Source organism: Chelon labrosus, assembly GCF_963514085.1.
Source record: "Chelon labrosus genome assembly, chromosome: 22".
In the NCBI taxonomy this organism is placed as follows: Eukaryota; Metazoa; Chordata; class Actinopteri; order Mugiliformes; family Mugilidae; genus Chelon; species Chelon labrosus.
The window spans coordinates 20,841,932-20,867,029 of record NC_140355.1 but is presented as its reverse complement, the minus strand read 5'-3'; the positions used below and the strand labels follow the sequence as shown (position 1 = coordinate 20,867,029).

Genomic DNA, 25,098 nt, shown 5'->3' with positions numbered 1-25,098 from the left:
CTTAGTGAGGTGGGTCAGCTGCTCTTGCTGGTTCCTAAGGAGTTCTTTCAGTTCATTCAACTCAGAACTGAAAGAAGAGTTACCTGTCCCCTGGTGGTTGGAGCGATTGCCTGGTATGGTGTGTTGATAGCCAAATGCATTGGGAACAGAACAACTTCTGCCTCTTGCGCCCCCAGGCATCCCTTCTTGTTCCCATCTAATGGCCTCAGTACGGACATCTATCAAGGTGGCGGTAGGGTAACCCCGAACAAACTGCTTAAGCTCTCTGCGAAGGGAACAATCAGACACATGTTCAACAAATTGATCTCTCGACAAAACCTCCCTGTTAAATGAATCAGGAGGGGATTTTTGTACAACCCTCTCCATCAAACACATTAAGGCATGAGAGAACTCTTGTAAGGTTTCACCATCTTGTTGTTTCCGAGAGAAGAAGTCTTCTTGCAAAGACACATATGATTTTGTACACCCATAAAGTTCTTTTAATATGAGCAGGATCTGGTCTGGATCTGCTCTTTCCTCTGGAGACCGATATTTGATTTCTTCCCTCGCTTCTCCTTCCAGGTGATCATAAATGAAGAGTGCTTGGTCAGCTGGAGACAGGTGGCGAGCCCTTGTGCAGGCATGGACCTCTTCGATCCACTCCCCAATGCTTAATCCTGTCCTGCCCCTAAAAAGTGGGCACTTCCTGTCCCTGGGGAGATAGATCAGTCTCTCAGTTACTGGAACAGGAGTGGAGGGGAGCCCAGGAGCAGGACCTGATGATGTACTAGGGCCAGGCTGGTTAGCTTCCCGCTCCCGACGCATCTGTTGGTTCTCAGCTTGAAGCTGAGTAATCAAGTCTCTTAACTGGGCGATCTCCTCCTCCATGAGGAAACAAGAAGAGGTCAACAACTGGCTGTATCAGGAACCCCCCCAACACCTGCTGTTCCTTAGCAAAACAAACCTATCAAACACAAATCAATTGGGTTGTGGGGAAAGAAAGAGGAAAGAAAAAAAAAAAAAACTACAAGTCTCTGACTTCAGTGATCCTGCCGACAACGCCAAATGTGGCCGGGCGGTGGCTATTTTACCCTAATTTTTAATGAGGGAAAGGATAAGTGAAGGAGAAAACTTGAGGGAAGGAAACTAATGCAGACAACGCCACCTGGGGACTTGCACCCCAGGATATAACCCGAAATAAAACAATAAGATAAGGACACAGGTTCGACCACTGAGGAGTCAGAGACCGTAGTTCTTGAGGAACAAATACTTTTATTATAAATGAGGTAAAGTCAGGAGCAGGACTAAAGAAAAACTAAAACTGGTGCTGCTGCTGAAAGTAGATAGAAGAGAACAACAAGGTAAGTATAAGACAAAAATATTTTATTAATACAATCTAAAAAATCTACAGTGACGCTAAAACTAAACTAACACACATGGGCTGGGGCCTCAGGGGGAGATAGACTATGTGGTGTGCACCCCGTCCTACTGGTACAGCACTATGAAATAAAACAAAACTCAAATCACTCAAACACATGCATAAAAAGGGTGCTCCAGTGTCTACTTGCATACAATGGACAGGAGTGCTCACCACTGCGTCCGCCTCCCACCTGACGACTCCCAGGCCACACGGAAAACAAAAAAGGACAGAAACTTCCTGAAACACAGGCAGAAATAAACAACAAAAACCACAACCCAATTGCTTATTAAAATGATCCCTAACCATAAACCCAAAACAAAGAATCAAACAGAAATATACTTAAACTAAACTAACTTAAAGCTGGACCAAACAAAACAGAAACAGAACAGCAGGTGAACCACCTTAGCACTCAACCACCTGGAACCAGCAAGAGAGGCTGAATGAAGCCATCTTGGAGCCTTAAATGCTGCACCTGGGCAGAGGGGGAGGAGCTAAGGGAGGTACCCTGACTGAGATTCACTACATAAAGTACAGAAATTGTTTAAGTGATTTTTGTAGAAAAAAAGCAGCAATTTTTATAGCACTTTGTTTTGGAAGTGGACATTTTTGTCCTTAATGCCACCACCTGTGCCAGGTGCACTAACACAACCAAAATGACTCCAGACTCCAGTGCACCTCCAAGATGCTTTGACTACAACCAAATAAACCTAAAGAAGAAGAAGAATAAGAAGAAGCAGAAGAAGAAGAAGAAGAAGAAGAAGAAGAAGAAGAAGAAGAAGGAAGATGTGGTACGTTGACGAGCAGATCTTTAAACCCTCACATCTCCTTGGCACCCACCCAGATACTGCACCTGCTATATATGGTTGAAATGACAATAAAGACCTCTTTGACCTTTGAGGTTCACACCAGATTTCCACTCAGATTGTTTGGAGGGGTGCTAGTAGGCAGATTTTAACCAGACTAGCTGATTTTCTTTTTATGCTAAGCTAATCAAATTATTCGTCTCGCTACATTAAGTATATTTCCGAAAATGACTCTGTAAAGGTCTATGCCACAGTCATTGACCCTCTCACCCTCACTTCTCACTGAAGCTGCCTCTAGCCATTTTGGTGTCCTAGGCGAATTTATTGTTTGTTTTATTTCAGCTTGGTTAGCCTCTAGCTAGCACCAATAAAAAGTAAAACAGCATTTTTTTTTTTTTTACGTCTACACTGGGACCTCTTTTCCGTCTCTGTATTTTCTCCACTTTCTGAAAGCTGAACCTTGAGCAGGATGCGCCCTAGGTGACCGGACATATAGCCTACGCCCAGAGCCGTCTCTGACTCCTGGTCACCTCCGTGAGCTCTTTATTTTCCACTCACTGACATCTTACGAGTGGATGGTTCGGCACCGGAGGGACAAACGGAGTCAGTGTTGATTTCTCTCCTAACAGAAAGCTCTACCTCTGCTTTACCTAAGGCACATCACATCAGGCTCTTTGCTGGGAACACAATGTTCGTCTTGGATGCTGTGAACCTTGAGGCCTCCACCCACTCCTCCCTCCTTGTTCTTCCTCCCCTGAACTCTTTCCCTCTCTCCAGCTCTTTGGCCTTGATTGACGTTTGGATGTTGCACAAGCTGCCGTTCTCTTCACCTTTTTTTTGTTCTCACATGGACATCTTCTCGTTCCTAGGGTCAGATCACATGACCCAGTTACACGCCGCTCTGACTGTATGTGTCCTCCCTACACTGCCGCCCACACTTGCCTCCTTGCATTACGATTCACGCGACACTTACTCACGCATGCACTTGACAGCATCTATACACCTACACACCAACAGATGTCAAACACTGTGCTTGTAATTAGCATAATACAAACAGTTTGAGATGAGAAAAAAGCTTCAAAGATGGTCTATTTCTTCTTGGATAATCCCTTGAAATAAGTCATAAAGTTATAGCCCTTAAAGAATTTCTTAGAGGTATTTCTTCGTGATGTTGTATTTGTGCATAAATGCGATCAAAGCACGACATAATTCGAACAATTGGACTTTAAATGCTCATGTTACTGCAAAATAAATCCCAGGACAAGGGACCTTTTTGAGGTACATTTCCAACCACGGTCTAATTTAAGAACAGATTTTACCATTCCAAAAACTCTCTTCTTGGTGGCAGCACTGCTTGATGCCATCACCCCTTTAGTACTCTAAATTAACCTTTAGTCATCTTAAGCTCAAGTGCATTCGGGTTCTGCAACAGGACAATGATCCAAGACACACCAGCAAGTCCACCTCCGAACTGCTTAAAAGAACACTAAATGAAGGTTTTGGTGTGGGCCTAGTCAAAGTCCAGACTTGAATCTGACTGGCATGATCTTTAAAAAGGAGGTTCATGCTTAAAAACCCTCCAATGTGACAGAATTAAAACAATACGACAATCGACGTGAAAGACTCACTGCCAGCAGTTAGTAGCAGGGTCTCCGACAAGCGTTTGGACCACACTGACGACTGACTCGCCTTCAGGCTTGCTCTGGGGGTTTCAGACCGGATGTTGTAAAGCGTCTTGAGACAATTTGTATCTGTATTGTTCCAATGAACTACGGAGGCAGGTGTTTATTTCGACAGACGAGTACCTTTCTGTCTTCTATTTACAGGTACAGTCATGAAGAATCTTTAGCCTAAATCACATTAAAAATTCCTTTTAATGCCAAGAAAATGTGTGTGTGTCTTTGTGATGAGTCACCACAATAGCCAAGCGTCATAAAACATACATAGTGCGTGGCAACCGTTGCACTGAAGCGCCGGGTGATAAGCACATCTAAAAATATATAAAATGAAACACAGAGAAAAAGGACAGAGTCTCAGAACGGGTGCTTTGCGTCATTTGTGCGTCTGAGGAGCAAAGTGACTTGACACTTTGGCATTTGCAGAGACAAAAGTACCTGGTCTCCTTGGGGGTTTGGAGAGGCGACGCAGTAAAGATCAACGCGGGGCGAAGGCGAATCGGGCCGTTGTCATGGAACTGTCCAGGTTGGCAAAAATAGCTTTTCCACCGGCGTTTATTTTATTCTTCGTTACGCTGCAAAGACAAAGACAGACAAAGAACGAAACAAGGCCTCAGATCACCTCTGATCCTGATCGTATCTAAGAACATCACCCCCTTCCTCCTCCTCCTCCTGCAGTCTCCTCCTCCTCCTCATCTGCAACCTTTCACCCCCCGTGTGTTAGGAAATGTAATTAACCTTGCTTTAACCCGCGAGGCTATTCCATTTCTCTTGTTACTTAACCACCACTCAATCGTATCTTGACCCTCGCGAGCAGTTTATTTTTATTTTTTTTAACCAGAGGGTGGAAACAGAAGCCAGAGACGAGTCCACTGCAGCATGTGTGGATTAATTCCACGTTATAATATACTCAGAGTTTAGTTATGTATATGAACTCCAACCTGGGACATGATTTGTCTCTTGATTTGTATGAAACAGTCGTCTTTTTTCCAAAGTACTTACTCAGTGGTTTGGAAGTTTTTATCAAAAACACGTAATTACCTCGCTATCAAAATACATTTTTCGAAGGTGTGTGCGTGTGTGTGAGGAGGAAGATGAGTGGAGGGTGTAATTACAGGGAAAACAAAGCGGTGCATCCTGATGCATTCTAAAGCAGACCTCGCTAACAACCCCCTTTGTTTTTTACGCATGAAATTATGCGCCCACCAGGCCGTATAATTAGAAATCAATTAGACTCCGTATCACACGTCCAACTAAATTGCTCAAAACTATTTTTGAAGGAAAAAATACCCCCCCCTCCCCATACCCCTCCTCCACCCAGGGCTGTAATACTGAGAGGTTTGGAGAAGACTGCAAAAATGTCAAAGTTTATTCATGACGAGGATGTGAGGGCGGTTCTGTTAGTTTCTATATACACCAATCAGCCACAACATTAAAACCACCGACAATAAAAGTAAATAACATTGACCATCTTGTGACAATTCAATGTTCTGCTGGGAAACTTTTGGACCTCGGACCACCCACCTAGACCAGACCAGACCAGGCACCCCCCACCCCATAGCAATGACATTCCTTGATGGCAGCAGCCATCCCCAGCAGAATGCAGCCACAAAAACACTTTAGGAACAACTAAAAAAATAAATAAAATAAAATCATGAAGAACACCACAAGGTGTTGTGCTGGACTCCAAATTCACTAGATCCCAAACAGACACCACAGGACACCCTCAGAAGGTCCATGTCCATTCTCTGATGAGTCACCACAAGGGAGACCTGCACGTTATTAGGAAGGTGGTCATAATGTTATGCCTGATCGGTGTATATGTATGTTTAGCTTCATCCGTATCTGAAAATTCCTGTTTCACTAAAAAAATTTGCACAAGAGATAATTTCTTCCACCTCAGGAAGCTTCCTCCAGGGGGGTGAGGAACCTTGGGAGGTTCTCATGACGTTTCCACCTCAGGGACCAGGGTCTAAATTAAGTTCTGGGGAGATTATTTTATCCTCCAAAAAAGCCTCTGCTCAGGGGTAGTACAGAAACTTTGAGGCTGAACAGTTCTGATCGGTTAAAGTTCTCGCAGCATTTTATCTCATAAAATCGGTTTTCTAGCAAATCTAGCACGTCGCTTTCACGTCTGCGTTGTTAAACAGTCGTCTGCATTACTAACGTCTGCTGGACGAAAGCAGAGCAGGTTGTTGTAAGTACATTTTAGTTTCCTAACAGAGAGTTAAGGTTGTTGGGTGGAAACGCAGCTTCAGTAGGAACGTATCATGACTTTGAGAGTTTAGCCAAACCATCTACAAGCTTCTCCTGCACACAACCAGCTGTGGACTTCAAACTAAGGGGTCGCTGATTCAGATCCCCTCAAGATCCATGGCTGAAGTGCACTTGCGCAAAGCACACAACCCCTAAACTGCTCCCTATTATACCATGTATGTCTTCCAACTGCACCAAGTGTACTCACTATGCTCTGTGTGGATGGGTTAGGGTTAGGGTTAGACCATTACCATATTTTAGGCTCCCATACGATAGAAAGTGACATTATTTAAGTGGATGTTTAGGTTCTGGATAATTGTTGAATTGTCATCCAGACCCAAAGGAGACATTTTATAGGTGTTCCTGCAGGCTGAATAGTGAACCACGGTGGTGCAACTGATATATATATTTGCAAAACTCTTCGAATTGCACTGTAATAATTGTGCTGAAGCAGACAGACAGAGAGCCCAGGAGGAGTTGTGAGTCTGATTGCAATCATTTTGCGTTGCATGCTCCACCTTAACAACAACGAGTCTTTGTTTTGCAAAGACACAGAACAAAGAGATCTCTTCATCTGTTCCTCCGGTCTAGTGTTCCTCTGAGCGTCCACCCACTCACCTGCTCGCATCCTGCACAGGGGGGGGGGGCGTATTTTTGATTTTTTTGATCGATCAAAGACCGTGTGAAGGTTCATGAAAAGAAGATGCGATCCTCATGTGAAAATGCATGAGTTTAGATCATCACTTCTGACGTCAAGAACAGAGCTCACGATCTGATCTGAGCTAAGTGGTGACAGTCGAGTATTTCTGTGCTGCGTTCTGGTTTTAATCATCTGTGTGTGTGTCTGTGTGTGTTTGGTTTCATTCATTTCCACCCTGACATTAAACAACAGCTGCTGGATAGAAATGCAAATGGATCTGGGTTTTTATTCGGCGGCGTAAGAGGGGACATCCTTCCAGGCTTCCTTCCTCGCTCATTGAGAGTTGTCCTGTAATGGTTTCTGAGAGCGGAGAGGAGAGGAGTGCTCATTCACCGGAGCCCATAATGGCCCTTCTCCAGCCATGCAGATTGAGATGGGTTTTTTGGGGGGATTGCTTATTCTCTCTGCCCAGAGGCAACGAGTCCTGAGTCGCTGACACCTTTCAGAATAAACAGATTTGTTACATCACTGGCTCGTAAACAGCTGTTAATGACTAAAATGTAAAATAATGAGAAACAAAGGAGACAATATGTATATCATAGCAACTGACATCCGCATTTTACTTAAATTTTGCCCACATTACCCAAAAAGCAACTTAACCAATGAATATTGTGTGTTACGCTAGAAGCTAGAGTTAGCCTCAAGCCACTAGCCTCAAGCCACTAGCCTCAAGCCACTAGCCTCAAGCACAGATAAGGAGTAGAAATCAGAGGTCTGGGAAACTTAAGCTCGGTTTATACCACTACGGAGCAAAGATGTCGTAACCTACGTACGTAGCCTACGCCAATGCGAGCCATTTATACTTGTGCTCTCGTCAGCATGACTCGCCCTGTAAAAATGCCACCCAAACACTAGTCAGCGCTGTCGTCGGGTTAATTTTTGTTTCTACTTCCTGCTTCACTTTCAACAATGGTAACTGAAACGTTTGCCAAAACTTCGCCAAAGATGAGTCCTACAGATGTTTGTATCTCCAAACCTCCTCAGTTAACCTTTCCTCCATGTGTTCCACTTTTATTGATCCAAAACAATCAGTTGGTAAATTGTGGAGATGGAGAAGCAACCGGAAATACTAAAGAGGAAACACGCTACTACCGAGCGGACCAATCGCAGCTCTTGTGGTCTGCATCTCCATGACGCATAGTTGCATTTCTGAGGAGGTGCAGGCTACGGCGTTAGGGTCTGAGTAGGGTCTGGACTAAACGCAGAACCATAAACCTGGTTCCTTGGAGCTACTCCACTCCAGATTTTTTAATGTTTAATCCTGGGGAAACACAAATCGACCAGGTTTTGCCAAGCACCCAAAAATGAACCCAACGTTTAAGTGTCTGAAACTGGAGTAGCAAACGTCCACAATGCCAAAAGTCATAAACCTTTGAACTAAAAGTGTTGGGAGTATCTGCAGCGCATGTGCTGTCAAACTGATGAAGATGCATAGATGATAGCATAATAATCAATATAAATAACGACAAAACCAAATGTTTCTCTTTGTTTTTGGTGCAAGTACATTATGACAGTGTTTGCATTTAATCAACTATCCTTCTGCAAAAACATCTTATGAGCAACCTGACATCTCTTTGCTGCAGTCTGCCGGGTCTCTGTGTTGCGTTATGTCCGCAACTCTGAATAAAACAGTGTGACCTCTAGTGGACAAATCAAGAATAGCAGTTACATTTATTGAAAAATTGCAGTTAACGTCTTCAGTGCAATTTTTGCACTTTCTGAATTCATCCCGTTGGTCAGATTTGGACCCTCCGTGTGGTCGGTTTTGGCCCCCGGGGCCGTATACGTTTGCAACCCCTATGCTAAACTAAATGGCAGCCATCTAGTGGTCGCTTGTGGTATTGCTGCTTGTGTTGAGCAACGAAAAGCAATAGTTCCATGCAATGTGTATATAAAATTGCAGTTAACGTCTTCAGTGCAATTTTCGCACTTCCAAATTTATATCGTTGGTCAGATTTGGACCTTTTGTCGGGCTGGTTTTGGCCCCCGGGGCTGTATACGTTTGCCACCCCTGTGCTAAACTAAATTGCAGCCATCTAGTGGTCGCTGGTGGTATTGCTGCTTGTGGTGAGCAACGAAAAGCAATAGTTCTGTGCAACGTGCATTGAGTGGGTCACATTAGACATCCAAAGCCACATTGTCCTGCACTGCCCCCCTCCCTGAGAGAAAAATGCATCCATCAACATTTCATTCAGCTGTCCTGGATGAATCAGTCCTCCACTGGTTTTCAGACGAAGTTGCAGATCTATCAAGTCAAACTTCTTCCCTGAAGCCTCTTTTTTTTTTTAAACTCCTCTTTGTTGCCATCATCCAAACTCAGCTGCTGGGATTCTGCAACCCCCCCTCCCTCCCCCGCATCACTGAGCCTCCAGCCTCTTGTTGCATCCATAGCCTTATTACACGGAAACGCTCGTCCGCGGGATGCAGACCTACTATTGATCTCAGTCTGCCTGTTACTCCTGCTCCCTCCCTGCCTCCCTCCCTCCCTCCCTCCCTCCTTTTCCTCCCCCCTCCCTCCCCCATCACACTCACGCTTCCCACCTCCCCTCAGCCTCTCTCGGCTCTCTCGGACTGCAGCAGAGAAACCGCTGCATCGAAGAAGGCAAGAAAGAAGACAAATCTCGGCGCGATGTCTTCTGCCTCTGCAGCCGTGTAGAGAGAGAGAGAGAGAGAGAGAGAGAGAGAAAGAGAGAGAGAGAGGAGAGGAGGATAGTCATCGAGCTCGGTGCCATGCCTCGGATCCTCTGATAACTGTAAGTATTTATTCATTTCTCTTTTCTCACGAATTGTTCCCAACTTCCATCTCCCATCGCAGTGAGCGTGAGCGCGCATCAGTCCATATTTAGGAGTTGTTTAATATGCAAAATGGAAAAAGGAACGTTTCGGATTCACCTGCAGAGTGAAAGGCTGCGTTTTTTATTTATTTTTTATTTTATTTGCAGCAATAATTTTATGACTGATTGTCCTGCGCGCATCGCATGATTGACAGGAAAGTTAGGCAACTTTCCACTGTGAGTTGCAGCATCAGCACCACTGCGTTTGGAATCAGAAATCGGACACACACGAACTGTGAGTGATCGTAAAATATCTCGATCAGAGCGCAATCTGAGCCATGCTCACGAGGAGTCATGCGCATTTATGTTTTGGTGAAGTTTTAATTAAACGCAGCACGATCTGGAGATGTGATGAGTGTTGGGATCATGTCGTAAGTTGGCTGGGAGGGTGTTGGGGGGTTAGGTGTGTGTGTGTGGTGGTGGTTGGGGAGGGAGGGGAGGGGAGGGGAGGGTAGGGGTCTGCCTTCCTCACGCGATCAATGGTCGTAGAAAGATGAGTTGCACGGAGAGGCAACCCCGAGCATCCCCCCTTGCTTCCAGGCGCGCACATGCAGCCAGAGTGAATCTGCAGTACGCTGCGCAGAGAGAGAGAGAGAGAGAGAGGGGGGGGGGGGGGGGGGGGAACAGATCCATCCATTACTCAGGAGTCACTGCTCGATGCGGTGTGAGGACAGTCATCTAACTGTACAGCGTACTGTGACGCCGCCTCGCAGGGAGGATTGATTCAGGCAGCAGGACAGCCCGAAATCTAATTATGGGACGCGGCTTGCGTCAAACGACTCCGCGGTGATTGATGCCGCTTTCCTCTCCCTCCTCTTTCCCCCGTGCGTGGCTCCGCGCTCAGCCCGTGGAGCCGCCGCGAGGCTGCGGTACAGTAAACGGTGCCAAGTGGAACAAAGAGGAGGAAAAGTGACGGATGAGTTTTGCGTAAAAACTTCACGCAACCACTGGAAATTCCGTCCAGGTGTTCCCCCCGTGGGCGGTTCTCAGACGGGATAGATGTTGCGTGATGTTTGTCAAACATGTCAGTGAATAGATGTTTGCCCAGGGCCTCTATACACCTCAGTGTTTGGTTTAGCCCGGCAGATGACAGCCCTGCTCATCTGTCCAGTCTGTTTTTTCTCCATTGTGCGTTATCTCGCTTTCATCCATGGTCTATTTTAAAAATGCAGCTGAGGGTTTGCAGTGTATGCAGCACATGTCACGATGAGAGTCCGGCCTGAAAGCCAGTCTGAGATCTGTCAGCGGGTCACCGGCCTGGAGAGACCAGAGACCAGAGAGCAGCATCAAACACGTCACTGTCAAGAGTTTCCTCACAAGTCGACTGTGCAGATCATCGGTTAGACTCAGTGACTCCTCAGGATGAAAAAGATACAGCTCCCTGTGTGTCAGCAGAGGTGCTTGGCAGAAAAATGAATCATATTTAACCAAAATGAAGATTCTCCATCATCCAGGTCATGGTGTAACCAGAAGACCAGGGCAGCTGGACTTGTTGCCTTGGAAACCCAAACCTGAACCAGTCATATAGAAGTGGAAGCTGTTGACTAGTTGTTGGAGAAGTGAAGGGGTTCAGTTGCAAAGTCACCCATGGGCACCTTGTATGGCTCACTACAAAAACGGATGGGTCAAATCTTTCTTGTACACCAATCAGCCACAACATTATGACCACTGGCAGGAGAAGTAAATAAAATTGACCATCTTGTGACAATCCAATGTTCTGCTGGGAAACTTCTGGACCTGGCATTCATTGGTGTGGATGTTACTTAGACATGTAGCACCCACCTAGACCAGACCAGGCACCCCCACCCCATAGCAATGACACTCCTTGATGGCAGCAGCCATCCCCAGCAGGATGCAGCCTGACACAGACACAAAAACGCTTTAGGAACAACTAAAAAACACATGAAGAACAGCACAAGGTGTTGACCTGGCCTCCAAATTCACTAGATCCCAAACTGATCAAGTATCTGTGGAATGATCCACAGAGGCCCCTCCCCTCAAAGACCCCCCCACTAACAACATTCTTTCGCCAGACACCACAGGACACCCTCAGAAGGCCCATGTCCATTCTCTGATGAGTCACCACAAGGGAGACCTGCACAATATTAGGAAGGTGGTCATAATGTTGTGCCTGATCGGTGTATGTGAAGTTCACTTGAATGAGCGACGAAATGTCTTCAAGAAAACTTAAGTCAAAAATCATCTTCAGAGATGTTGGTAGGCAGGTTTTATGTTATTGTAGAGAGACAAGCATGCTCATGTCCCATCTCCCACACCTTCATGCTATGCTATGCTAAGCTAAGCTGAGCTAAGATAAGCTAAGATACCTATAGACCATTTAAATGGCCTACACCGTGGTGAGCATTTGTTCTTGCACATGCTGGTGTGTCTGCATCGTTCTGTGCTGAGACGTCTGTGCCACTGTGTTGAGTTTCTTCTGGAACAGAACGGTTCTCATGTAGGAGTTGAACCAAAGTTAATTTTACCGAAATCACTGTGACAGAAAATAGAGGTCTGAGTAGATGGTGTGTACTGAAAATTTGGACTAGGATTCGCGTTTTCGAACTGATCACAGCTGCAGTCGGCGTGTTATGCAGTTGCATTTCTTGCCACGTAGGCCGTGGTGCACCTTCAGTCCAGATTTGAACATATGCATCCAAGTGAATTCTCTGAAAACGTGTCAACCTATTCCTTAAATTCCGTAATTTATTTAGTCTATCCTCGAAGACAAGCATAACCCTCTGACTCGACAAAATATAAAAATGCAGAAAACTCTTGCAGAACTTCTGCGTTTGACGTTTCACCAATCATGCAGAAAGACGCACACACACAGTTTATTTCAAGTCACGATGTGAGAATCCACGCGGGGACCCCCACAGCAGCTGGCCAAGCTCCACCGGTCGCTCACAGCCGTCATTATATAGAAGCAATCAGGCAGCTGTGACCGCGTCTGTGTGAGGAGGTCCCACGTTAAGTGCTGCCGGTAGTTCCCTCTGCGCGAGTGCATTGGTGAATATATGAATTTATGCGTCCGTGCCTCTTCATTAGAGCTCAGTGGAGGCGCAACGCTGATGTATAACGCGGAGTGTGTTCATTTCTTTTAATCTGAACCTCCTCTCTCCCGCTCCCCCGGCAGTCACTCCACTTCAACGGCCTCTTGAGGCAGCTTGTTTGAAGCGCCTGTTCATGGGGCCTGTTCTTCTCCCCGCTGGAAAAACAACGGCACGTGTTTTTAAATGCTTTAAAACATTCACTTTTAGATGTAAGCAACTTGAGTTTTCTGAACAGATTTATGATTTATGTGTTCTGCTGCACAAATCCCCCCACCTGGGAGCTCTGGACTTTGCTGATTTGGTCACATTGCATCTCCTGTGGCAGTCTTAGGAACACTTTCCCACCTGTTTTGCAGCCGTGCATCTTCAAAGCACCCAATTTTAAAAGCGTTTTTTTCACCAATATGACTACAAACAAGGCTGAACTCTGCTTTTTCTACAGCTGCGGCAGCGGAGGTAACATATGGACTATTTGGAGATTATTCTTGGTTGATAAAACCCGCAGAATCGAGCGCTTAGCTGACGGATGAAAGGCAATATTCATGTGACACAACAGTTGTGAAAAACAGATTTTACATTTTGCAGTTTTCCATTTTAAAGTGAATGCAGCTGCTCATACCAGAGGGTGGTTAGCAGCTCTTTACATAAAACCAAGGAGCTGCACGGTTGGAGGGGAGTTTCTTCAGGTACCAGAGGGGAAAAGAAAAAGATTTAAATGATCCAGAAAGACTAGTTTAAATTATAGATACATGCTTTATGCAGGCTTGCACAGAAACTCTGCACAATGGTTTATAATTCTCTGAGTTTTACGACGACAGAACGTACCTGTCTGACTCTTACTGAGTGAATCAGGGTAAAGAAGCAAAACTGAACGAAGGAAAGGGAGAAGATAACCTGCTGCAGCTCTAGCCATCTTGATTCTCTTTGCAGCATCTTGAGCATATTTGCAAAAATCACCAGCTCTGCTCAGTGCTTAAAAAATTCAGGACCACGATCCTTGTGAAGTCGAATTAATGGCTGGCTCTGATCACCACAAGAAGACCAAAATCGGGAAAATTTTCCATTCAGATAAAACTCATGCTGCACATACATATCTGCCTAAGTTCCTGAACTTCACTAGCATCTGCAGAGCTTTCCGTGTAGTTTCATTCATGTGATGTGCATGAGCAAATGCTCACCGCAGCCATCTGTGGGCACCGCAGAAAGCCTGTAGGGCTCTGCACACACCACTTGCATTTGCATATTGTCAACCAGTATGTCGCATGCACAATCTTATCCGTCTGCACGTTCCGTGTTGCTTTTCGGAGCCGCAGAAAACACGATTTCTTCATTTCACCTTACGCAGTGTGAGCGTGCCTCCTAGTTTCCCGGAGTATGCACCTGCAGAGTGTACCGCGTGTGTGTGTGTGTGTGTGTGCAGGCCTGCGTCTACCGCATGCGTGTTTTTTCGTGTGTGCGAGTGATTAATGAATGTAGCTGGATGGCGTCAGCGGGCCATGACAGCACGGGCGCAATGGAAATCATTTCTCCCCCTCTCTGTGGACTGCTGATTCAGAGCTCGCAGGAATTTTGCTGATTGCTAAAATCACATCACGAGGGCGCTGTCATAATAACCCCAATCACAGCATCACAGCAGAAGGCACGAGGGGATGGTGGGGGTCGCCATCAGAAAGGAAATAAAAGCGGCCGTAAGCGATATTAGCTTGCCTGTTTATGGCGGGAAAAGACCCGCTATATAAGAATTGGAAGTGTGGTGACTTCTAGGTGCAATTCCTAACATCAGCAAAAAAAAAAAAAAAAAAAGGAGTATAGGTCGCTTTGAAAAAGGACTGGAGATTTGGATTGGGCTTTTATGAATTATCTCTGCGGCCCAAACTGCACTGAAAGACTTCTAAATGTCAGCATTAATGGCCATTTGCATAAGGAGGAGAGCGGTTAGCCTATTATGAATAATGAAATGTCAACAGACGAGGCATATCTTTCACACTCTGCGCCGACATCAAGAAGACGACTTCAAGATTTTTTTTGGCAAACCTGGATGGGAGAGACAGAGGAAATAAAGAAAGAAAGAAAGAAAGGAGGAGGAGGAAAGATTTGACAGAGTAGAAATCTCGACTCTGCACGGAGACCAGGGATCATACTCAGACCCGGCTGCCTGTTATGCACCATTATTCATTTTCATTCTATTATTAAAAGTTCTCTCTGCGTGGCAAGGCAGCAAGTTGAATGGCTATTTTCTTCTTGACCACTGGGTACAGAAACTATTAGAGCATGTCATGAGGTTTATCACAGACTTCGACCTTTAGTCTCAAGCACTTCAGTTCAAGGAGCGGTGAGAGGTGTACTTATATACTCAGGAAACAGGTCGATGCAGTAGTATTGTTCTTGCAGACTCTTTTCAGCAGCATAAAAGTACACAATCAAAGGTGTTAAACTGATAACTAGCGCAATTTAAAAAACAAAAAAACCACAGACCACGTCTTTATTGATGCAAAGACATTTATTGATAGACAGGATGTTAAAGAAATGGATGGAGGGATGAGAAGGGTCGAGAAGATGGGATGAAAAAGGTCAGTGGTGATGGGAGGAAAAATATTGAAAGGGATGGGATGAAAAGAGTTGAGGGGATTGGATCATAAGGGTCGAGTGGATGGGATGAAAAGGGTTGGAGGGGATGGGATGAGAAGGCTCAAGGGGGGTGGGATGAATAGGGTGAAGGGGGATGGGATGAGAAGAGTCAAGGGGGATGAGAAGAGTCAAGGGGGATGGGCTGAGAGGAGTCAAGCAGGATGGGATGAGAAGGGTCAAGGGGGATGGGATGAGAAGGGTCTAGGGGGTGGGATGAAAAGGGTCAGTGGTGATGGGAGAAAAAGATCTGAAGGGGATGGGATGAAAAGAGTTGAGGGTATTGCATAAAAAGGGTTGAGGGGATAGGATGAAAAGGGTCGAGGAGATGGGATAAAAAGGTTTGAGGGGATGGGATGAAAAGGCTCAAGGGGGATGGGATGAAAAGGCTCAAGGGGGATGGAATGAAAAGGGTGAAGGGGGATAGGATGAGAAGAGTCAAGGGGGATGGATGAGAAGAGTCACGGGGGATGGGTTGAGAAGAGTCGAGGACGATGGGATGAGAAGGATCAAGGGGGATGGGATGAGAAGGGTCTGGAAGATGGGATGAAAAGGGTCAGTGGTGATGTGAGGAAAAGATCTGAAGGGCATGGGAGGAACAAGATCGAAAGGGATGGGGTGAAAACAGTTGAGGGGATTGGATAAAAAGGGTCGAGAGGATGGGATGAAAAGGGTTGAGGAGATGGGATGAAAAGGGTTGAGGGGATGGGATGAGAAGGCTCAAGGGGGATGGGATGAAAAGTGTGAAGGGGGGTGTGATGAGAAGGGTCGAGGGGGATGAAATGTAAGGGGTCGGAGTGAATGGGATGAAGGGTGATGGTAGAGGAACCCAGGGAGTGAGAGTCAGGGTGGGGGCACATCTCAGGATCCTTGTCCCCTGGTTCCTGTAATGAAAGGTGGAAGAGGAATAAAAGAAAAGCGAGGGATGGAGGGGAGGTAGAGGTTGTGAACTGAGACGAACAGAGAGAGAGAGACAGGGGTTAGGACACAGGTTTATAGGTTAACGTGGGAAATAGAACGATATGGAAGTTATAATAACTTAATTTCTGGTGGTCCAATCTAAACTAACTCTACAAAATGACCTATATGATCTGACTCCTTTATGGTGACGTTTTAGTGTGTATAAAGCCAGAGCCAGGAAGCAAATAGCTTAGCTTAGCACAACAGGAGTGTGGTGTCACTCTTTGACTTAAAGTTTTAACTCAGCTGGCTAGTTTTACTGTAGGACGTGAGGATGCAGACTCCTGAGTCCACATTCTGTCTTCAGCCTGGTGCGCAGATGCTTTCCTTGCGGGGGCAGTTATTGTCTCATCATCTGGCTGCGCACAAAGTTAGTTAGGACACCTTTTTCTACTTCATTTAAATGCTGCATTGCACCAAAATCTCTTGGGCTGCTTTACGTCGCCGCGGAGCCCCCCGGCGCTTACTCTCAAATGACAGATCCCAGCTGATCTTTTATCTAATCCCGCGGACCAAAGGTGAGCAGAAACGCCATACATCAACCTGCCACGGTCTATTTGCGCACTTAACCCAGACTCGACTCCGCAGTGTGTGCTTTGTGCCCCCGGGACAGGAGATACGAATAGAAAAGCATGTAATGGCCAATGCAGAAAAGATGGATTTTCTATTCTGTTTCTTTTTATTTGCTGATAGACACGCTGATAGTCGTGTTGAATGACTATGTGAAATTATTTCTCCAACCCGACGGAAATCATTCTGTATTCATGGTCTGTTTGCTCTGAGCGAAGTGGTTAAATGGGTCATGATTTTGTATTTCCGGTACCTTGGTTGTAATCCTGTTTGGTTTCTTTGTGTTTCCTGTTTTTATTTTGTAATCGTCTTCCTTGGTGTTTCCTGTCCTGCTTCACTTCCTGTGTTTCCCTTTGCCCCTTTGATAGTTTGATTGTTTCTCCTTGTGTGCTACGCCATCATTAGTTTCACCCTTGTCTCGTCAAACCCTCTGCCAATGTTTGCTTATATACAGTAGTCGTCCATTGATTGTCTTCGGTGCTGAGAGGTCACCCCTGTGTATATTCACTCAAGTTCCTGTTCAGTTCTTCAAGTTCCTGGGTTCTTGTCTTACTTTTGGATTTTAACTGCTTCACAACTGCAGCGATTTTTGTTCCTGTATTCGTAAGTGTCCTTCAGTCAGCCTGCCTCTCTGGACTATGTTTCTTGCCCTTGAGTCCTCCTTCCCTTGCTACATAAACATGACAACATAATATTTCAATGCCTGTTATTGGGATATTTGTAATTAATCTGCTTAGAACTAAGCTGACCATGTTAGCTTTCTGTATATAAATCATTATGCAGATGATACTATATTATTCCTTAAGGTTGCCTGGTGTTTTTTGTGTTCTACACTGAAGCTAAACAGTACTTTAAATTGTCATTATTTTTTTAACATTAGCTCAAAAACATGAAATGCAGCCTCTGAGTACAATACATTTGTTCAGTCTGAACTTGGTAATTGTCCTGTCAACATTCTAGCGTTGCTGCAGGGCTTTAAAGGAGAATGTGAAGGCCCAGAGCTTGGCCAGTGTTTCTCCTGCAGCAGAGTTTGGACACGGTGTCTGCTGGTGGCTCAGACAGCTCAGTTCTGGGTGTGCTGACAGGTCTTCTGAGAGGCCATGCCACTGTCATGACAGAGAGAGCCCCTAAGCGGGGGTCTGTCATGCAGACTGACATGTATTCCCAGACTGGAAACATGAAGCGAAAGCCGCTCAGCCCAAACAGAAGACATAGCCCCACAAGCTAGTTTTCCAAGATTGCAATATTTTCTAAATGCATAATTGGCTGTGACTCAACTTAATCCAGTTTCATGTGACTTGACGTATGTGGACTGTATGTAAAAGACACAATGTGAGGCTGACACAATAAAAAACAGTGCAATGAGGCATAAAAAGCTGCAATAATAAATATTACTAAATATATACTGTAGTTAGATCTGTAGTATGAGTTCAACAAATCAAATCGCAGCATCACGCGTACAAATATGTCCAATGATTATTTCTAGTGCCAAAGATATACCGATCAGGCATAACATTATGACCACTGACAGAAGTGAATGACATTGACCATCTCGTGACAATCCAGTGTTCTGCTGGGAAACGTTTGGACCTGGCATTCTGTTTAGTAGTCCTTGCCCAGAGCTGTTCCTGACGATGACACAAGCTTCCTGCTTCAATAATTTGTTAGCTGTTCCTTTATGGGTGAGAGTGAAGAGGAGCTTGTGATGCAGCACTTTTTAACAAGCCACTGCAGTCGGAGACGGTGAGGTCCAAAAAAATTTAAAGAGGTCACCGTGACTTTATTCTGAGCGCTGACGTTTTTCCAACTCAATACAAAGACATTGAGGTGTGAAGCTGCTGACTCAGCACTGGTCCTGAAAATCAGTCTTAGCCAAATCCAACACCTGTTGCTCTCATGCCGTAACCGAACTAATAGCATGTGATCATACACCAATGAGCCATAACATTATGACCACCTTCTAATATTGTGTAGGTCTCCCTTGTGGTGACTCATCAGAGAATGGACATGGGCCTTCTGAGGGTGTCCTGTGGTGTCTGGCAACAGAATGTTGTTAGTGGGGGGCCTTTGAGGGGAGGGGCCTCTGTGGATCATCCCACAGATACTTGATCAGTTTTGGATCTAGTGAATTTGGAGGCCAGGTCAACACCTTGTGCTGTTCTTCATGTTTTTTTTTAGTTGTTCCTAAAGTGTTTTTGTGGCTGCATCCTGCTGGGGATGGCTGCTGCCATCAAGAGTGTCATTGCTATGGGGTGGGGGTGCCCGGTCTGGTCTAGGTGGGTGCTACATGTCTAAGTAACATCCACACCAATGAATGTCAGGTCCAGAAGTTTCCCAGCAGAACATTGGATTGTCACAAAATGGTCAATGTTATTCACTTCACTTGTCAGTGGTCATAATGTTGTGGCTGATTGATGTAAACAGTAAGAGTCCTGCAATCAAACTTTACTCTGTGGAGTTGATCACACTCGCTATACTTTTTTGCCAAAATGAGTCAAAAATGTGCAGACTCGATACATAGCTTGTGCTGAATTGTTTGGTATTTGCAACTTCATTTGCAATAAAAAAACAAGACATGTATTTTTTTCACCAGGCGTGACGAGACCGTGCTTCTTAGAGTATTGTTAAAAAAGCCTGAAATGATAACTCAACAGACATCCAGACTTCTCTTGCAGACTGCAGGCTCTCTCTGCTTCACGGCGAAGTTGGGCTGTCGCAGCATTAAAATGTCCTTTCTTTTCAGTGATGGAAGAAAATACTGCAGGCAGGTACGTGCGACAGACAACTTTTAATCAAACTAAACTTGCTTTTCTCTTCTTGTCTCCACAGGCTGATGGTTTCCTGCGCTGAGCTCTGAAAGGACTGAGGATCTTTACGTTTTGAGATCAACTGTCTCCTTTTCAGCGCTTCCATCAGATGGAATTAGACATTATTACGTAAGCATCAGTTTCTTGGCAGCTCTTTTCTCCAGCGCTATTAAACCACCTTATATCTTGCTCTGTCGAGGAATAGAAGAAACATAAATAAATAGGTAGCTGACATTTGTTGCACTAAGTGGCATAAAAGCACTCTAGAAGGTGAATTAAAAGACATTTAGTGCCAGTTATTCCTGTGCCAAGATGGATGAAACGCACAACAACAGGACTTCCTTGGTCAAAGGAGCCAAGGACATCGCTAAAGAAGCCAAGAGGCACGCTGCCAAAAACTTCAGCAAAGCTGCCGATCGTGCCTCGGATGAATACTCGACCCATCGCAGCTACAACCGCTTCCAGAACGAGGATGAGGACGAGAACAACTTCAACAGTTACACCCAGCAGGACGGCCACTATGGCGACAACGCGGCCAACGACGAGGACGGGGCCTCCAGCGACGCCACGGAGGGCCACGACGACGAAGACGAGATCTACGAGGGGGAGTACCAAGGCGTGCCCGCCAGCAACGATGGGAAGCCGCGGGACGGTCAGGTGGCCCTGGGCCAGCCGGTCTCCGACAGCCTGAAGAGCCACAAGGAGCTGGAAAATGAGAGACAGGCCGACGAGGAGGAGCTGGCGCAGCAGTACGAGCTGATCATGCAGGAGTGCGGCCACGGGAGATTCCAGTGGCAGCTGTTCTTTGTGCTCGGGCTGGCGCTCATGTCGGATGGCGTGGAGGTGTTCGTGGTGGGCTTCGTCCTGCCCAGCGCAGAGACAGACATGTGTGTCCCCAACTCTGGCGCTGGATGGCTCGGTAAGGAAACCCCTCTTCCTAAATGATATCGCGTAGTACACCAAAATCTTTTCATTTGTTTTGTCGATAGCGCTGATGCCTCACAGCAAGAAGGTTCTGGGTTCGAATCCATTGGCCGACTGGGAGTGTGTGGAGTTTGCATGTTCCCCCTGTGTCTCCGCCTTCCTCCCGCCGTCCACTGTCCACCTTCCACCTTCCACCGCTCGCTAGGTTCATTGGTGATTCTAAATTGGCCGTAGGTGTGATTGTGAATGGTTGCCATAGACTGGAGGCCTGTCCAGGGTGTACCCCGCCTCTCGCCTCTATGACGGCTGGGATAGGGTCCAGAAAATTATTGAATGAATGTTACTACCACCTCACCAAACGTCCTACGTCGCATAATTTACACATTTATGTCTGACTGACTTAAATTTCCAGAGTAAAGTTCTTCCACACAGCAGACTTGTTTAGGCACAAGATTTTCTGGTCATCATCATCTTCTTCGATGTTTGCCAGCTTTGATGCATCACTAAAACAGAAAAAGAAAGCTGTCTTCTGTCTTCTTCCTTTAGTTTTTGGTGCTCGTCAACCACCGTTAAAACAGAAGTGGAAGAAGAAGTTTTGACCAAGTTCTTTTGGTTTATGGCAGACCTAAAACAAATGACTACAAAAGATCAGACTTGGCTGAAGCACGATATCAATCCAGTCCCATCATCCAGGCTGGAGCCTATCCCAGCTGTCATTGGGCGAGAGGCGGGGTCCACCCTGGACAGGTCTCCAGTCTATCTCAGGGCTAACACAGAGAGACAGACAACCATTCCCACTCACACCTACAGCCAATTTAGAATCACCAATGAACCCAACCAGCATGTCTTTGGACGGTGGGAGGAAGCTGGAGTACCTGGAGAGAACCCACACAGACACAGGGAGAACATGCAAACTCCACACAGAAAGGAACCAGTCGGTTGATGGATTCAAACCCAGAACCTTCTTCCTGTGAGGCATCAGTGCTAACCACCACACCACTGTGCCACCTTTCCAATCCAATATTTTTTTTAAAAAAATGCATGAATTGGCCTTGTTACCGATCTCCCAATACCGATCGGGACATCCCCTACTTTCTCGATGTTCTCGTCACGATAGTGCCTCTACACCGCCCCTACTGTTCATGCTCATATTGCAACCTGCACACAGAAACTGCAGAAATTAACGCTACATTAATTTCCGATGATTTGTACAAACAACACGACAGACATTCCAGATACAGGATACAGTACGTGAGGCAAATGCAAACGAATTGTTAAATGCATTTAAAGTATATTTTTTGTCTATGCATAACATTTCAGGCATAGGCTTTTGTATATACTGTGTTCAGTTTTATTTTTTTGTTCCGTAAAAGTATCTTGTTCTTGCACATCATGCTGCTTACATTGGCCCTGAACTATGAGTAGCAAGATGAGGGTTAGCTTGCACTTCTTTATTGTTGTATTTTCTCCTCCAGTAAAAGTCTCCGGCCATGCTGCGTGATGGCTACGTGAAGTTTTTTGCGCGGTGATGCCTTTGCTAATGCTAACATCAGCATCCTGATATGCACAAATGACAATATTAATAAGCCAGTGCAAGCGTAAAGTTTACCATGTCCACTTTTAGGGGCTTTAACAAGCGCGTCTGTTCTGAAAGCCTCAAATTAACATGATAACACAAAGATTAATAGGATTACAGCAGCAGAGGAGGGAGAACGACGACCAAACACAGCATCTTTTGTGTTTCTATACTGAAGCTTGAAGCGCTTCGGCTCGTCTGATCTGTTCTGAGTCTGACGTGTGGATTCCCTGCTAAGAATAGTTTGACTGCTACACAGTGAATATCTAATGGGGGAAGTGACACTGAGAGTCTTGAGAGAAGCAAAAATACAGCGAGACGTTTGAAATTCATCCTCCACTTCTTCCAGAATTCATCTGAAAGTCGCAGAGAGCAACTCGGGATAGAAGTAAAAGAATGACCCATATGCAGATTGGCAGAAATCTATCTGCTGATGGAGTCAGTTTACTGCCGTGAGCCTGCTGGTGATTTGTGTTGTCGATGACATGCAGTGTTGTGCACGGAGAGTAGTGGTGGGTGAGCATAATCAGCCATAATCTCATCCCTTCAGGAGCTGCCAGCGGGTTGTCATGGCACCAGGTATTTGGATACACGAGTAGGAGGTGTGTTAAGCTGGATGGGTCTCTTCCCACACCACAGAAAAGTTGTGTCTCTGTTTATTTAAATGTGCGATATACCTTTATATCTCCTCCACTGATATCAAAAATAGTGTCAAACGAAGGTTTTGATCACAAACCCTCAGATGCAAGAAGTCTTTTTTTCAGTTGTCTTATTGCGACTGTGTGAACGCTGTCCTCGTTTGTCTGGGCGAGCAGTTCGGTTTATTATTCACCCAGGTTTCTCCCGTATTCTGACTCATCCCTCTGTGGGAAGGGAGGCAGGGAAAGAATAGAAAGAATGAGTCATTTTACCAACGTGCTTGCACGCCGTGCAAAAAAAGGACGCTCGCTTCTGGATTCACTTAAAAGAATAAACGTTGCACAGCGGAGCTGAGTGGTGGTTTTTTTAGCGCAGGTTGTCTGCAAAGGTCCGTGACCTCCGAGGGGTCAGTGAGGGTGTCTTCTGTGGACGTTTTGCTGAAAGGAATCAGTAGCGGAGAGAATATGATGAAGATAATCATGCATAGTTAAATCTGGTTGCTTGTGTTGAGCATTAAGGGATTTATTAACGTCCTTGTAATGCGTATGTGCCGTTTTTTTCCCACTGCAAACCTTTGGTATAGGATACAGGTGCAATCCTTGACCTTTTTCTTTTCTAGCATTGTTGTAAAGTGTGTCTCTCAGGTAGAAGTCTTATCCTTGACGCTTTGTTCCAGCACATCCTCCTGTGTCTCATTGCCACATAGATCTGTGTGTATTTGTGACTAAAATTTGCGGTAATAGTTTGAAAGGAAACAAATAAGTAGCTAACAGGCTAGTAAACTATTCAGTTGCTTGTCGGTGCCAAAGACGAAATTAGTTCGGCGAGCACGCCCACTTTTGTAAACGAATTGCACCAACATGCAACAAAGCAGTTCCTCTAATGTCCACTAGAGGCTGGCTTCAAGTGTGAGTCAACCCCCATAGACCATCCACGTTCAAATATTCAACTTTACAGCAGAAATAAATGTATTTACAGCCTGGTACAACAACAAAGATCTGGCCTTTTGTAGCTGTCTTCTACATCCATGACGACTATTTTGTACAACTCACAAGTTTAAATGATATCAAAGCTCAAAGGTATGCAGCATTAAGGGTGGGCGTCCTCACAGGTGCCTGGTTCGGGATCGTCTGCATGCTCCACCTACTTGGCCATCTGTGAATTAGTTTAGTCAGGTGCTGCAAAGATGGCGACCGCCACTGCCGCTGCTTTGAGCTTCAAAACCTTCAGGAAACGTACGGTCGACTATCACCGTGGGGGGTCGTCTTTAAACGCTGTCAAAGCATGAAACATGGTGGTAGTGATGTTTGAAATTGGGCTTTGACTTTCTAACTGAACTGAAGATAAGTAAAGGTTGAATAATGGGTTAAATAAGCATTGCTATAATTAAAATCCATTCATTCATTCCCATGCATTACTAGTATTTCTACTCCAGTCTCTCTGTTTTCCTGTCTATTCTCTTCACTATAATATAAAAGGTGAAATGCTATCCAGATACGGGATGCTCCAGTTTTTTTTTTTTTTCCCTCCCTGCTCTCGCCTGTCCTCTCTGTTACCCTCCTGCTGTAATCCCTCTCTTACACTCGCTCTCAGCCTCTCTGTGTCTCATAACCGTGGCGGCGGCGGCGGCGGCGGCAACGGCGGCGGCGATCTGGAGATATGGGCTCGAGTTAATCTCTGCAGCATTGTGCTTCACTGCAGTTTAGCCATGGTAGACTGGCTCACGTACCTCCCCAGAGAAAGGGAGGGAGACGGGGAGCGCTGCTTTTATATACTTCCTATCAACGCCTCCTCCTCCTTCCCCCCCCATATGGCTTTAATTTGTCCGTGTGGTGTTTTCCTGCACCACAGCGAGCATTTTAAAGCAAGCTTGCTCTGATCTGAAGAAGCCATGCTGCAGGTGTCTGGGTTGCATCTGAATCAGCCTGGAGGAGCTGCGTTGAAGTGATGCTAGTATTTTCACGCAGTTTTGCACCGTCACGAACGCCTCCGACAGCTGAAGTTAATCAACAGAGCAGTGATGAACGCTCTCTGCTGCAGCTTGAGGTTTGGCTAATTAAAAAATCCGGGGACAACAACATTTGATACCAGCTCTGCTCCACGACCGAGCTCCTCTGGACCATCTATTCACCCGTTTACCGTGCAGGTAAAAAGGTCACAGATGCAGATTTACTCTAAGACATGAAAGATTGAGCCGTAGCGTGGAGTATCGATTGGACACGGTTACAAAGGGAGCAGAAATCCTCTGCTACAGACTTCCTGTCTGTTTGCTGATG

The 25,098-nt window shown here is 45.6% G+C and overlaps 1 protein-coding gene across 1 annotated transcript in view; it reads left to right on the top strand.

Annotated features, from left to right (window-relative positions):
• Positions 1-19,929: 19,929 nt before the first annotated feature.
• LOC311507707 (synaptic vesicle glycoprotein 2C-like) overlaps positions 19,930-25,098 on the top strand; it is a 28,692-nt gene continuing 23,523 nt past the window's right edge. The window contains exon 1 of the mRNA XM_084572157.1: positions 19,930-20,602. Within this exon, the coding sequence (XP_084428283.1) occupies positions 19,996-20,602 (607 nt within the window). The 5' untranslated portion in view covers positions 19,930-19,995. The remainder of the gene's footprint in view (positions 20,603-25,098) is intronic.